Source organism: Suncus etruscus, chromosome 14 (genome assembly GCF_024139225.1).
Source record: "Suncus etruscus isolate mSunEtr1 chromosome 14, mSunEtr1.pri.cur, whole genome shotgun sequence".
In the NCBI taxonomy this organism is placed as follows: domain Eukaryota; kingdom Metazoa; phylum Chordata; class Mammalia; order Eulipotyphla; family Soricidae; genus Suncus; species Suncus etruscus.
Genome location: NC_064861.1, coordinates 95,949,749 through 95,963,672, shown reverse-complemented (window position 1 = coordinate 95,963,672; position 13,924 = coordinate 95,949,749). Strand labels below are relative to the sequence as shown.

The 13,924-nt window shown below is 48.0% G+C and overlaps 1 protein-coding gene across 1 annotated transcript; it reads left to right on the top strand.

Moving 5' to 3' along the window:
* Nucleotides 1–2,456: 2,456 nt before the first annotated feature.
* On the top strand, nucleotides 2,457–6,030 carry LOC126028701 (40S ribosomal protein S9-like). The gene is given in 5 exon segments (XM_049787633.1): nucleotides 2,457–2,493; nucleotides 2,636–2,776; nucleotides 4,708–4,806; nucleotides 4,809–4,893; nucleotides 5,859–6,030. Coding segments are annotated over 5 exon segments (534 nt in total).
* Nucleotides 6,031–13,924: the final 7,894 nt, after the last annotated feature.

Here is a 13,924-nt window from a genome sequence, read left to right as displayed (position 1 = left end):
CCCCTGTGCCTACCAGGAGCTATTCCTGAGCAGACAGCCAGGAGTGACCCCTGAGCACTGCCAGGTGTGGCCCAAAAACAAAACAAAACAAAACAAACAAACAAACAAAAGAATTTATTGAACATCACTGTTTGCTGAAAGTGCTTATCTCCTCAGCAATCATACTCGTTATCTCATCGTGAACATGTGGACAGACACCAGGGGATTAATATTAAAGATCCAGAGATGAGTCTCACTAACTAATATATTGTCTAATCACAGTTCTGTAATATTTTTTTTATTTTTTTCTTTTATATATTTTGACCACACTCACTGATACTCAGGGATTTCTCCTGGCTCTGCCCTCAGGAATCACTCCTGGTGATGCTTGGGGGACCATATGGGATGCCAGTAATTTAATCTGCAACTCCAACATACAAAGCAAATGTCTCCCTTCTGTAGTATATTCCTGACACCACAGTTCTGCATTTGTTTTTTTTTTGTTTGTTTGTTTGTTTGTTTTGGGCCACACCCTGTGACGCTCAGGGGTTACTCCTGGCTATGCACTCAGAAGTTGCTCCTGGCTTCTTGGGGGACCATATGGGACGCCGGGGGATCGAACCGCGGTCCATCCTAGGCTAGCGCAGGCAAGGCAGGCACCTTACCTCCAGCGCCACCGCCCGGCCCCACAGTTCTGCATTTGTGCAGTTATATTTATTTAAAATTTTTCTTGCATGGATGTAACTGAGATTTGCATGTAAGATATAATTTTACTACCTTGGTTGTTTTTTCAAAGCTGTGTGTGAGGTTGACACAGTTTCTTATTTTGGTGCTCTCTTCATCTCTGAGTCTTTTTCTCTGCTTATGATTGAGCATCAAATCAAGGGACATCCTGAGTTTGACTCTGACCACTGAGAGGCCACTGTCTGCTCAAACTCATATCATACTCATCTTCCTCCTGACTAGACTCTGCAGGCCTGGTTCAAAGGTGGAGGAAAGCTGCGGTCTCCCTCTGGGTCTGTTACTGTCTCTGATTGGCCTAACCTAGATCATTCACCTCTGCTTGATCTCACCCCCTCACCACTCCCTGTACTTTCCACCTAAAGGCAAAGCAGAAGGTATACTTTGCCACCTATTACTGTGGGATTCTTGGCCAAACCTGAGTGTAATGGGGTAGATAAAGTGTATGAAGGTTGCTTCATTCACTACCGTTATGACCCCCAGACTATGAAAAAATTTACAACAACATGATTCACATACCACATATGTCTCAGTTATATGAATCCTAGTAGTAGCTTCTGTACATAGCATACATCTTGTATACTCAGTACATAGTCACCATAAAATAATGGCTGTATGGATCTGGACATGGCATCCCGTGTATTGATTGTATACTGAAGTGTACACACTCAGCACAATTCACAGATACATCTTTTCATGCCGATCCACATATAGCACACACACTCTCATGGATGGGTGTATGAGTGTCTGGGTATTTATATATTTAAGGTTTGCAACATTAAATCTTAATATGCTTTTAAAGTTAATAAAAACCATAGATTATATATCATGATATATTGAACCTGTTAATATTCATTATACATATAATTCATGTATAATGCATGACATATTGGTTGATTATATAACAATGTAATTACAAGTACATTGATCTATTGATATTGTTACTACTCAACATGCATCTATAGAAGCCAAATAAATGACCTAAGAGAGTAGCCTAAAGGTTTGCTGTGCAAGCAACCTGGGTTCAGTTCCAGCACTACATGGGAGCACCTTTAGTTGTGAACCCTAAGCTCTGTAAGGTGTGAAACAAAAACCAACACAGATGCAGAGCAGAATAATATGACTGACCTGCCATGAAGGTGACAAGCCATCACATCTTCTATCTGACCTCCCACATTCAGTAGCCCTCAACCCCCTCCCCCAAAGCAGCAGACACTCAGCTGGCAAACAAGCCCAGGGTCATGTGACCATACAGAGACATACCTCTCCACTGCTTTCTCCTGAACATTGATCCCACTAACATAGAATTGGGGTAAATTTCCTTTAGGGAGACACTTTTCGTCATGCTCAGGAGAGTTTGATGACTCTTCATTCAGGAGTCATTTCTGGGAGTGCTCAGGGAGGCATATGGGTGCTGGCAATCAAACCAGGTTTGGCCACATGTACTATCCACTGTGATGTCTCAGGTCCAGTTCTCAGGAAATTTGAATGGTCAGGACATGGCCAAACTTGGTTCCACAGTGACTCGGGCAGTACTGAATCCCAAAATTCTGGGAGTCTAGAGAAAGTAGAAGAGGTGAATCAGGGGAGCTACAGAGAGAGGCATGTTCCCTGGGGGCTGCGATGTCAGGGAGTTGTCAAGGGAAGTGGGGGGACAAAAAAGACTAGAAGATGCTTCAGAAATTTGCAAATTCTTCTTACACACCCACTAATGTTTCCCAGGAGCAGCTGCCACCATGAGCCCCACTCGTCATATGCTCAATTCCATCAGTGGTGAGTAAGGGTGACTCTCAGGATGAGATGCAGAGAGTCATGTCCTGTCTAGAGAACATCTTCCTGGGAGGGTTGGATTATACACCACCTTTATGATCCCCAGACTCTACATTGTGTCCCTCTCATGCATGTGTCTCCACAGCAGTGAATCTCATCCGGATCCTCCTGGGTGTGGCAGTCCTGCTTTTCCTTATGTTTCTGCTACTTGAGGCTCATCTCTGCCAGGAAAGAAGTGCGCTCTCCACTCGGGCTTGGGGTCCCTGGCTCTGGGACACGCTCTCACGTGGGTGTGGGGCACTCCCCCAGTCCGTTCTCCGCTGGGGTTTGGGGTCCCTGGCCCAGAACATACATTTTGAAAACAGGCTACTACATTAAAGGACAGAATAAAATATCATGTAGTTGGAAACATTAATTATGGAAAACTGTAAAGCACATGTAAATCAGCAAGACAATGACTTAGATCAAGAGATACACCTGAAACAAAGTTAATGCAGTGGTTTTAAATCAAATCTTCAGTTGGGCTTTGCTGTTTTCTATGTCCTTTTTAAATTTTTAGCCCACCACAAATTGTCTAAATGGAAATACACTGTGGACTTCCCCAATGTATCCCATCACCTAACTCCAATGGTCCATACTCTGGGTTTCTCTCAGGCTGTTCACCACGTGGCTTTACTTCCATGGAATCCTGGATTCCGCAGACGGGTTTGGAGGGAGCCGCATGGTTCCACTTGTCTGGTCTGGATCTTCCCTACAGCTGCAGCTTACCACTGCCACTGCTGAAAGCAACTAAGGTCATTGAGCCCAAAGTCCAAAGTTTTAAATTTAAATCAGTGTCCAGGCTGAGGTTTTAATCCCGAGAACTCAGTCCTTTTTAATGAAGACTATTTTTTTTCTCCTTTTCCAATCATGGCTCTCTGTCAATCTCTGAGGAAGCCGAGGTCCTTGGAAAAAGGATTTTTAGTGGAAAAATCTCAGTCGTGGGCCTTGGACAGGGGTGATTTAAGTTTTCAGCTTTCCTCCTTTGCTGGCCTTTCAGACCCCAGAAGGGGACTCTGCCATGTTTAGAAAAGGCTCCACATGGTGGCCCAGGCCTGTATGCTCTCTCCAGATTAAAAGAGCCAAAATCAAATACAAGAAAAGGAATCTCACCATCATTGTGGTCTTCTTGGTCCAGGGTTCAAATCAATGTTAGGGAGCCAAAATGTTGAATTAAATATTAATTATAAAGTCCTTGATGGTAGTGGGGGATTGTGAGATGGATGGAGGGTATGCTCTTTTTCTGCTGGCTTGGGCCAAATGCCTGAAACCCCTTCCAGCCAGTTGTTTCAGGGTGGCAGCAAGAAAATAATCCACAGTCAGGTTCAAGGAGACATTAACTGTATTTCAGCCCTAGCCACATGTGTGCTCCTATGCTTTTGAAACATTTTAAGCCAGGTCCATAAGTAGCCCTGCATTCAAATCAGTCTCTACCAGCCACTGATCTTGCTGAATCCTCTCTCAATCCTCCTTCTGAATCTCCCTCTATCCTCCTGGTGAGCAAAACAGAAAGCCAGAGACCCCTCCCAGATGTGGGAAGGTCTGCCTCTCAAGGTGAGCAAAACAGAAAATTGGGAGAGGGAGTAATAAAAGATCACTTATAGCAGGCTTGATATTTGGTGAGCCAAGCTGAGTTAGCCACATGTATAGCAAGTACCATATTTATTGTTATCACTTCACTTCAACACCAATGTCAAACATTTAAAATTAACTATACTCTGATTACACAGTACAAAATGTCAGCCAGTAAGTCTTTCCTTTAATATCTAGATCAGACAATGTATCACTAAATTGAAATTTTTTTGGAAATCTGCATTTTAACTTAGTATTTATTTGGTGTGGAGACCATTCTTTGTGGACTCTTGGGATCATATGGAATACCAGCAATGAAACCTGGGTTGGCCTCATACAAGGCAGGCATCTTCCCTGCTTGATTAGTTCTGAAATCTTTAGATTTGAGCTTTTTAGTGCATGGAGTGAAGGTTTGAGCCATACCTGGCAGGTCTCATACTCAATTTGCCCAGGGCACCTGAAATGATTTGCACAATCCCAGGTCCGCTGCATACAATCCGAGTGTCCTACCTAGTGCAAAAACACCCTGGCTCTCAATACTGTTTTAGCCTGTTGCGTCTCACCACTTGAATTGTGACTGAGGTCAGAGTGTGCCCCTCTTGGCAGACAATGCCCTGTTGTGGCAGCTGGTCTGCAGCGGCATGGTGGACAAGGACAAGGTGAAGCTGGATTACATTTTGGGCCTAAAGATAGAGGATTTCTTGGAGCTCCCCTGCAGATGCAGGTCTTCAAGTTGGGCTTGGCCAAGTCCATCCACCATGCTCGTGTGCTCATCCGCCAGCGCCACATCAGGTAGTGTCTTCTTGGAGCTCCCCCAACCATGTCTACTTGGAGCCTGTCCTCACTAAGCGACTGTCTCTCTCACACAGCCCTTGGGGCTGAAAGGTTTGAGCTCTTGAGTGTACGGGTTAACAAATAAAATTTGGGGAGAGTTGGGGCAGCATCACACCCCCCACTCTCCTGTAGCCTACCGGAAGGGTCACTGTGGTCTGAGCCATACACCTTACATAGGCTTTTACCAGCATGCACGCAGCAGGACAAGTAATCAGCTCTTAATGTGCTGGTTAGTTGGGACCTTCCTTCCTTGGTGGGGGTGCGTGGTTCTGTGTGGGTCCTGCTGGTGACGTGTAGACATCTTGTCACCCATTGGATACCAGGTCCCACTGGCTCATCTGCTGTGCTGCAGTCCCGGCCAAGTGGGCCTTGGTTGCCTTTGGGCCTTTCCTGGTACCTGGAGCTGCAGTAGTGAGTGGAACACTGCAAACTGAGTTCCTGCCTTTGCCCTTCACCAACTCTGGGAATTAACGTGCAGGCAGTCAATAGCCTTTCTTGAGCTGATTTCAGCCAGCTTGATCTCGGTTGCTACTTCTGGGAAGATGGACCTGTATGTCATCCTGGTGTCGTTAGAATAAAAAAAAATCTGATCTCCAAAATTTTATTGCCAGCACCACACTTTGTTTTATTTCTGGCTGTCCTCCCTTTTGAGGTTTTTTTTTGGGGTCAGTTCAATGGGACTGTGTTACTTCTGGCTTTGCACTTAGAAATTATTTCTGGCCAGCTCGGGGGGACTACATGGGATGCTGGGGATGAAACCTGGGTTGTATGAGTACAAAGCAGAGTCCCTACCCTACCCCCTGTACTACCATTGGCCCCTGTTCTTCCCTTCTCAGGCCCTCATGTCTGCCAGGCAGCAACAGCAGAAAATAGAATGGACGAGGCCTTGTGGGGTCCTCACCCCTTCCTTGCTGTCCCCGCAGGGTCCACAAGCAGGTAGTGAACATTCCCTTATTTATTGTCTACCTGGACTCACAGAAGCACATTGACTTCTTGCTTTGCTCCCCATATGGGGGTGGACTCTTGGGTCTGGTAAAGAGGAAGAATGCCAAGAAGGGACAGGGAAGGGCTTGTGCTGTCGATGAGGAGGAGTAACGTGCCCACTGCCTCCTGACTGGTGGGGAGTATCTAGTTTCCATCCAGAAAATAAAAAAGTCTAACACTTTGGAATTGTGTCTCCTAATTTTCATTTTCTCCACTGTTCACTTTGAGCTCCTAGAAAAGACCAACATTCAGGGCACAAGCATCTTGACTGTCAGTCATCTGGGTTGGGACGGTCATTCCTAGGCATAGGAAGAAAAGGGCACATTTTTTTGTGGAAGTACGGGTGAGATGGGGAAGAGTTGGGAATATCCCACAGAGATGAAGTCCCATCACTAGTCTGGTAAAGTGATTTTAATTGTGTTAGCAAATCTTGAAGCACAATGAGTGGCATCAAGTCAGTTTGCATTATGGATTAGTGCTGAAGGCAGGTGGGGTTAGGGCCCAGGATGAGGTTTAGGGTTGGCAGAGCCAATGTGTTGTACAGTGGAGGTCCAGATCAGTATTAATTTCTTCAAGCCTGAATGCTGACTTCCCCCTCAGTACTGTCAAATATGGCTCCAATGACCAATCTGCTTTGGGGATTTTCAGATACTCAGGGTTAAGAGGGGGGCCTGTTTCCTCTTCTCTAATGAGAAACCATGTGAGGCAGAAGAGGAAGTGGCTTGGGAAATCTCAGAGCCTACAGGCTCCCTTATTGTGGCCAGAAGTGAAGGCCCATCAGCTTGAACCCATCAAATCTTTAGATCTCTTTTGTGGTTGGAGCAGGCCTTGCTGAAAACCCCATGAGAAGTTCTTGATGGCAGCTTCCTATGGCCCTCAGAGTTAGCTGTGAAATCTGCAGTTGGATTCAGTTACCAAATACCAAAGAGTCTGCAATTTGTTAGCCGTCTGTGGAAGCAGTTTTAGTGTAGTAGCCCTCCCTCAACATATCTGAAGATATAGTTCTCAGTTCTGGGGGTGTTTTTGCTGTCATGGCCTTGCCTTTGGCACCTGAGCAGTGTGAAGGTCCATAGGCTCATGCTCCCCAGACCCCCTCTGATCCTGTTCTAGTGAATGGCCAGAGATGTGTAGACACTGTGGTTTTAGGGAAGCTCTTCTGGTGAAGAAGGGACAGCTGGCTCCCTCCTGAGGGCAAGGTGGTTTAACGGGGCATAGATCACATCCTGAGGGGGTTTGGGTGCAGCCTGGAACAGAAGAAGGGGTAGTGGTATGTAGCTGACATGGACAACGTTGGAAGTCTAACCATTGGTTTAACTTTTGTGCCAGCCATTCTATGCATCTGTTTGTCTTGTGCCAAGCACTAGCCTGATAGAGAAGTGCTTACTTGCTGCCTGAGCCTTGCAAGGTTCACCTGGGCATACGTCACTCCCTGGGGTTCTTCATTGTTTATATCCACCTGGAGAAAAAATAGTGAGACAAATAATAGACAACCCCGAGTCCCAAATGCTGAGACCTTCCAGTGCATTTTCCAGACTTGCAAATGTGATGCTTTTTAAAAAAACTTTCAGTTGGGCCAGAGAGAGCAAAGGTTAAGTAGCTTTCCTTCATGGGCTGACCCACTGTGATCCCTGGCACCACATAGGATCACCTGAGCAGTGCTAGGAGTGACCTGAGCACCAAAGGATCTTAGAAGGGCTCAACACCCCTCCAAATACAGAGAATGAAAAAACCCTTTAAATTATTTTAAGGGTTTGTGTAAATTGATTAAGGAAAAGCAGTTAAAGCCCCAATTTTTAAAAAGAGGAAAAGTAACGTGCCACAGGAAGAAATTTCTATGTCATGCAAAATCAAAACACAAAGGGCCAGAGCAGTGGCACAAGCAATAGGGTTTTTTGCATGTGCTAGCCTCTGAGAGTTCATGCTGTTTGATGCCCCAGTGTCCCTATGATCCCCAAGCCAGGAGCAATTTCTGAGCGCATGGCCAACCCTGAGTGCTGCCATTTGTGGCCTAAAAACCAAAAACCAAAAAAAAAAAAAAAAAAAGACACAGGATGGCTAGAGCAATAGCACAGCAGCAGGGCATTTGCCTTTCATGTGGCCAAGCCGGAACGGACCTGGGTTCGGTTCCTGGCATCCAATATGGTCCCCTGAGTCTGCCAGGATCGATTTCTGGGTGCAGAGCCAGGAGGAACCCTGGAGTGCCACCCGGTGTGACCACAGAAGCAAAAAAAAAAAAAGGACAGACTTGCATGGAAGAATTCCTGCTGCCCTACACTAAGCGTTTGGACAATCTAGAATAAATTGACATCCGTAGAAACACTCTGTTAAGAGTAAATGAGAAAGAAACAGAAAATGATTCTATCTACCAGAACAGACTGGTCTCAGTGAGGAAACTTGCAGTCCTCAAAAGATTCCCCCCAGAACCAAGATTGAGGACCGGGCTGCTGAAGAAGCCCTTCACTGTGATTCTGACTACCGTGGGGGATCTAACGCTCCATGCTTCCTCCAAGTGAAGAGGAAGGGGAAACTTAACTATGATATGCTATGAGGTCAGCAGTTACTAATAGCAAAACCAGGCCAGGGAAAGGAGAGAGAGAGAGAGAGAGAGAGAGAGAGAGAGAGAGAGAGAGAGAGAGAGAGAGAGAGAGAGAGAGAGAGAGAGAGAAGAAAGAAAGAAAAGAAAGAAAGAAAGAAAGAAAGAAAGAAAGAAAGAAAGAAAGAAAGAAAGAAAGAAAGAAAGAAGAAAGGAAGGAAGGAAGGAAGGAAGGAAGGAAGGAAGGAAGGAAGGAAGGAAGGAAGGAAGGAAGGAAGGAAGGAAGGAAGGAAGGAAGGAAGGAAGGAAGGAAGGAAGGAAGGAAGGAAGGAAGAAAGGAAGGAAGAAAGGAAGAAAGAAAGAGGAAGAGGTAATTAGAAATGAGGCAAGGAAGAGAAGTTAAAACATTCATATTGGCAAAGAGGAAGACACCATACAAATGCTGTTTGCAGACAAGCTAACGGGGCTGGCACAGCGCATAAAGCACCTAACTTCCACTCTGGCCTATGCTTGTTCCCTGAGCAAAACCAAACCAAACAAGAAACATGAAGAGGGGCCAGAGTGATAGCATAGCTGTACGGCATTTGCCTTGCATGCGGCCAACACAGGACGGACCCTGGTTCAAATCCGGGCATCCCATATGGTCCCTTGAGCTGCCAGGAGCGACTTCTGAATGCAGAGCCAGGAGTAACCCTGAGTACTACTGGGTGTGGACCCCCCCACAAAAAAAGAAAGGGGGGATTAAGTGTGTTTGTGTGAGCATGTGTGTGTGTGTAAGAGAGAGAGAGAGAAAGAGAGAGAGAAAGAGAGAGAGAAAGAGAGAGAGAAAGAGAGAGAGAAAGAGAGAGAGAGAATAGCCATACTAATGGCTGCAAAGTCAATACACACAAATCTCTATTCCTGTATAAAACAAGGATCTAGAAGGAAAAGAATTCCTTTGCAACTGTCCAAAGAACAAGCACCTAGGAATCAATATTGGAGCCAATTTAGTTCCTATTAAGAGAAATGGAAGAGGACACAATAGCTCGGAAGATTTGCTGCTGCCCTGCACTAAGCTTTATCCAGAACCAGTGCAATCCCAATTCAAACTGCAAATCTTGGAGCTAGAGAGATAGCACTGTGGTAGGGAGTTTGCCTTTCACGTGGCTGACCCAGGATGGTCCCCGGTTTGATCTCCCACATCCCCATATGTTCTTTCAGGCCTGCCACGAGTGATTTCTGCATGCAGAGCCAGGAGTAATCTCTAAGTGCCGCTGGATATGGCCCCAAATCCAAAACCAAAACCAAACAGAACAAAAACCTGCAACTGGATGGATCCTGGATATTCCATATGCTTACCTGATCCTCCCAGGAGTAATTTCTGAGCACAGAGACAGCAGTACCACAAGTGTGGCCCCCAAACAAAAACAAAAAGAACAAATAAAGTACAAATCTCATTCTTTCAGAATTCAGGTTAAATGCCCCTATTTCTATTCCTGTTTCTCCTCCTCCTCCTACTCTCTCTCTTTTCGGTTTTTAATTTTTGAGTCAGTCCTGGCTCTGTGCTCAGGAATTGCTCCTGGCAGGCTCATGGGATCGGGGTTTAAACCTACTTCTACTCTCACACTCTTTGTGGGGCCATAAATCTCCCCAAATATAAAAATCTGAGATGGGCATGGAAGCTTGTGAAGGGTATTCTTGGGTTGCAGGGAAGGGAGAAAGAAAAGAGGAAAGGAAGGGAGAAGGGAGAGGAGGGAAGAAAGAAGAGAGAAGAGAAAGATCTGGAATATTACCTTGCCATTTGACAGTCATGAAAGGAGCATGAGGGAGCCACTGTGAAGTAAAATCAGCTTTTTTTAACCCTGCATGTGTTTATGCGGTATATGTATATACTTATATATGGAAATTCTAGAAAAGCAAAGAACCCTAGGCCTACATGGAAGAGAGGTGGCTTTATGGGCTTGTGTTGCATGGGTTTGAGCCCCAGCACCACATGGGCTGCAACATAGGCATTGGACATAGAAAGTCCAGGCCAATCCCTAGTCTTTTGTGCCCTACAAAGGAGTGGCTACAGGGAGACAAAAAAAAAAAACAAAAAAAACAAACAAAAAAAAAAAAACCAAAAATGTCAGAAAAAACCTCGGGCCAGAGCCGAGAAGGGAGGATGCTTGCCTTGCATGCGGCCAACCTGGGTTCTATCACTGGCACCCCATGTAGTCCCCTGAAGACCGCCAGGAGTGATCCCTGAGCACAGAGCAAGGAGTAAGTCCTGAGCATCGATGGGTATGGCCCACAAAACAAAACAAACTCAACCCCCTTAGGGTTGATGTTTCCCAGATGGAAGGAGGAAGGGGAAAAGGAAGGGGAAAAGGAAGGGAAATGCAACAGGAAGGGTGAAGGAGGGGAAGAAGAGACCATTTAAAATGCTGAGTCCTGATTCTTAGAACAGGAAATCTATCTATGCAATGACACAAACCCGTGTTACATCACTTAAAATTTCCCACGGAGGGGCTGCAGCAACAGCACAGTGGGAGGGTGTTTGCCTTGCACGTGGCTGACCTGGGATGATACCTGGGTTCTATTCCCAGCTTTCCATATTTCGGCATCCCCGAACCATTCAGGAGTCATTTCTGAGCCATGAGTAAGCTCTGAGCTCCACCGGTGTGGCCCCCAAAACAAAAACAAAACAAAGCCAAACAAAAAATTCTCATGGGGCAAGAGAGAGTCCAGCATGGAGGGCGCTTATCTTAGACACAGTTGAGCAGAATTTGATCCCCAGCATCCCACATACTCTCCGAGCCCTGCCAGGACTGATCCTTGAGTGCAGAGCTAGAAGTGAGCTCAGAGCACTGAGAGCACTGGCAGCTGTGATCCCAAATCAAACCGAAAAAATATCTTTTTCACCAGGGCCAAAGAGGACACTGCATTGGGGAAGGGGAAAGGCACTTGTCCTGCACGTAGCTAACCCAGGTTTGAGGCTCTCCAGGAGTGATCCCTGAGTGCAGAAAAGGAGTAAGCCCTCAGAACTTCCTAGTGTGACCCCCAAACTAACGTTTTTCATCAAACAAAGTTTGTGTGAGATTGTGTGCATTTGTGTGTGCATTTGGGTGAGTATTTGGGTGAGTTTTGTTTTGTTTTGTTTTCTCTTTTGTTTTTTTTGTTTGTTTGTTTTTGTTTTTTTGAGGGGGACACACACAATGATGCTCAGGAATTACTCCTGGCTATGTGCTCAGATATTGCTCCTGGCTTATGGACCATATGGAATGCTGGAAATCGAACTGAGCTTCGTCCTGGGTCAGCCACATATAAGGCAAGCACTCTACCGTTTGCACCACCACTCCAGTCCCCGGTTGTATTACTGATTGTTTATGTGAGAGTGAGTGAGTGTCAAAGATGAGCTCTCTGTCTGAACATGGGCTCTGAGACTTGGGGGGGATAGTGGACCCTGGGGGAAATCACTGAGGCACATGCCCTGATACCCAACTGCACCCCAGGAGGCAGGAGGGGGGGTCAGGGTTCATTTCTCGGTCCTGAGCCTTAGCTCAGTGGGGTCCTCTTGACAGCCGGAGTTTTGGGTAGGGAGGGGACCCCAGGCAGAACTGGGCCTGCACAGGCTCACCTGGGGGTCCAGCTGCCCCCCATCCTCAGACTGTGTGTGGGTGACGGCAATGTCTGTGGGGAGAAAAGGAGGAACATGTTCTGGTGGGTCCTTTGAGATGTCTCCAGCTGGCAGCCCTGCCCTCCCCCAGGCCCGGGGTCTCTATATCCCCAGACACCCATCCCCCTGTAGTTGTCACTGGACAATCTCTCTGGATGGGGATGAGGCTCGGGACAGGGACCCTCGGGTGGCCTCACTCCTACTCACTCTACTTCTGGTGTCCAGCCTGGTGGTGGCAGTGGCAAAAGAAGAGAAGGAGGAGGAGGAGAGGCCAAGCAGGTTCTCCTTGAGCCCTGCATCTTCCTTAATCCTCTCTCCTTCCCCCAGGAAACACCCCTTCTCCCTTACATCCCAGCCGGGGCAGTTCACCTGAGACCTGGAGCCGCAGGGGTTGGCTGGGTGGGGACAGCAGGTGAGGGGCCGAGCTGTTGGAGCTGTAGCACCTGTAGGTGCCATCCTGGGCAGGCTGGAGGGTGAAGTTGGCCTGAGAGGGGGCAGCTGGGTGGGGCAGGACACCGCAGGGGTTCAGCAGCTGAGCCTTCCTGGGCCAGGTAGAAGATGTCCTTGGTGTCAGCCAAGCGACACAGGAGCATGATGTCCCCTCCCACAGGCACATGAGGCTCAGGAAGTGCCTGGAGCTCAGGGCTGCTGCCAGTCCCTGTCCCTGCAGGGGTAACAAGGGGGAGGTGGCTGTTCAGGCTACCTGTGCTCACACATGAAGAAGTCACTCGAATGGGTATCAGGGTCCATGTGGGCAGGGCTGGGGTAGGGACTGGCCTGACCTGAGTGGCTGCCCAGGCTCCCCTGTGCCCTCCTATCCTGGCCTCTCCACCTCTTACCACCCCCCTCCCTGTGCCCATGGTCGACCCCTCACTTGCTACGAGGATGTCCAGGGGGGCACTGGGCTCTGACCACAGGAGGTCCAGGTCATGTCCCCCGAAGCAGTGGTACCGGACACCATGGAAGACACTCACAGGACCCAAGGAGAAGTCGGGACTCAGCTGCCCATGAAGGTTGTGTGGGGGTGCGTCACCCGTGGTCATAGCAAAGGTGCTGAACTTCTGGGAGTGGCACCGCAGGGTTACAGGGTCCCCAGACTGCACTAGGGGGCTGGGCTGCACCGACAGGGATGAAGGGTCGAACACACCTGGGGATGGGGGAGCATCCGGGGTAGCAGGGAGGGGACATGCCACATGGCCCATGGGACTGTATGGACAGCAGGCACTCATGCTGTATGTACCCCAGGATGCATGCAGATCCCACACTGAGCCCCGCATAATCATAACACAACTCAAGGCCCAAGAGAGGAGTCCCTACTTGTGACCTGGAGACTCAGAGGAGTGCTGGATAGACCACCAGAGGGTCTGGGACAAAGCAGAAAAGTAGCAGGTATAGTTGCCCCAGGAGAGGTATTTACAGGACCCAGGATGAAGCTTGCCTGCCAACTCTGAGAAAATAGGGGCTCCAGGTGTTGAGGCTCAGCATCCCCCTCCTTCAGCAGGTGAAAGGCGCCCGTCATGTTTGGGCTGCTGCAGGACAAGGACACGTTCCTCCCTGATGCCACCACAGGGCTCGGGTGGGCCTTGAGCAAGGGTGCGGAGGATAGTCCTAGGAGGAAGCAGATGCATTAGGGGCATCTTGCGACAGCCCCCCATGTAGATGTGGTGGCCCCGCTCTCCCTCTTAGTGGTCACCACCAGGGTCAGGTTGTTGCTGCGCTGTTCAGGGTGGTGGGCACTGCTGTACAAGCATTGGTACTGCCCTGTCCTGTGGATGTTCAGGTTCTGGAGGGAGATGTAGGCCTGGCCACTGTGGGCCGGGGACTCCTCCATGTAC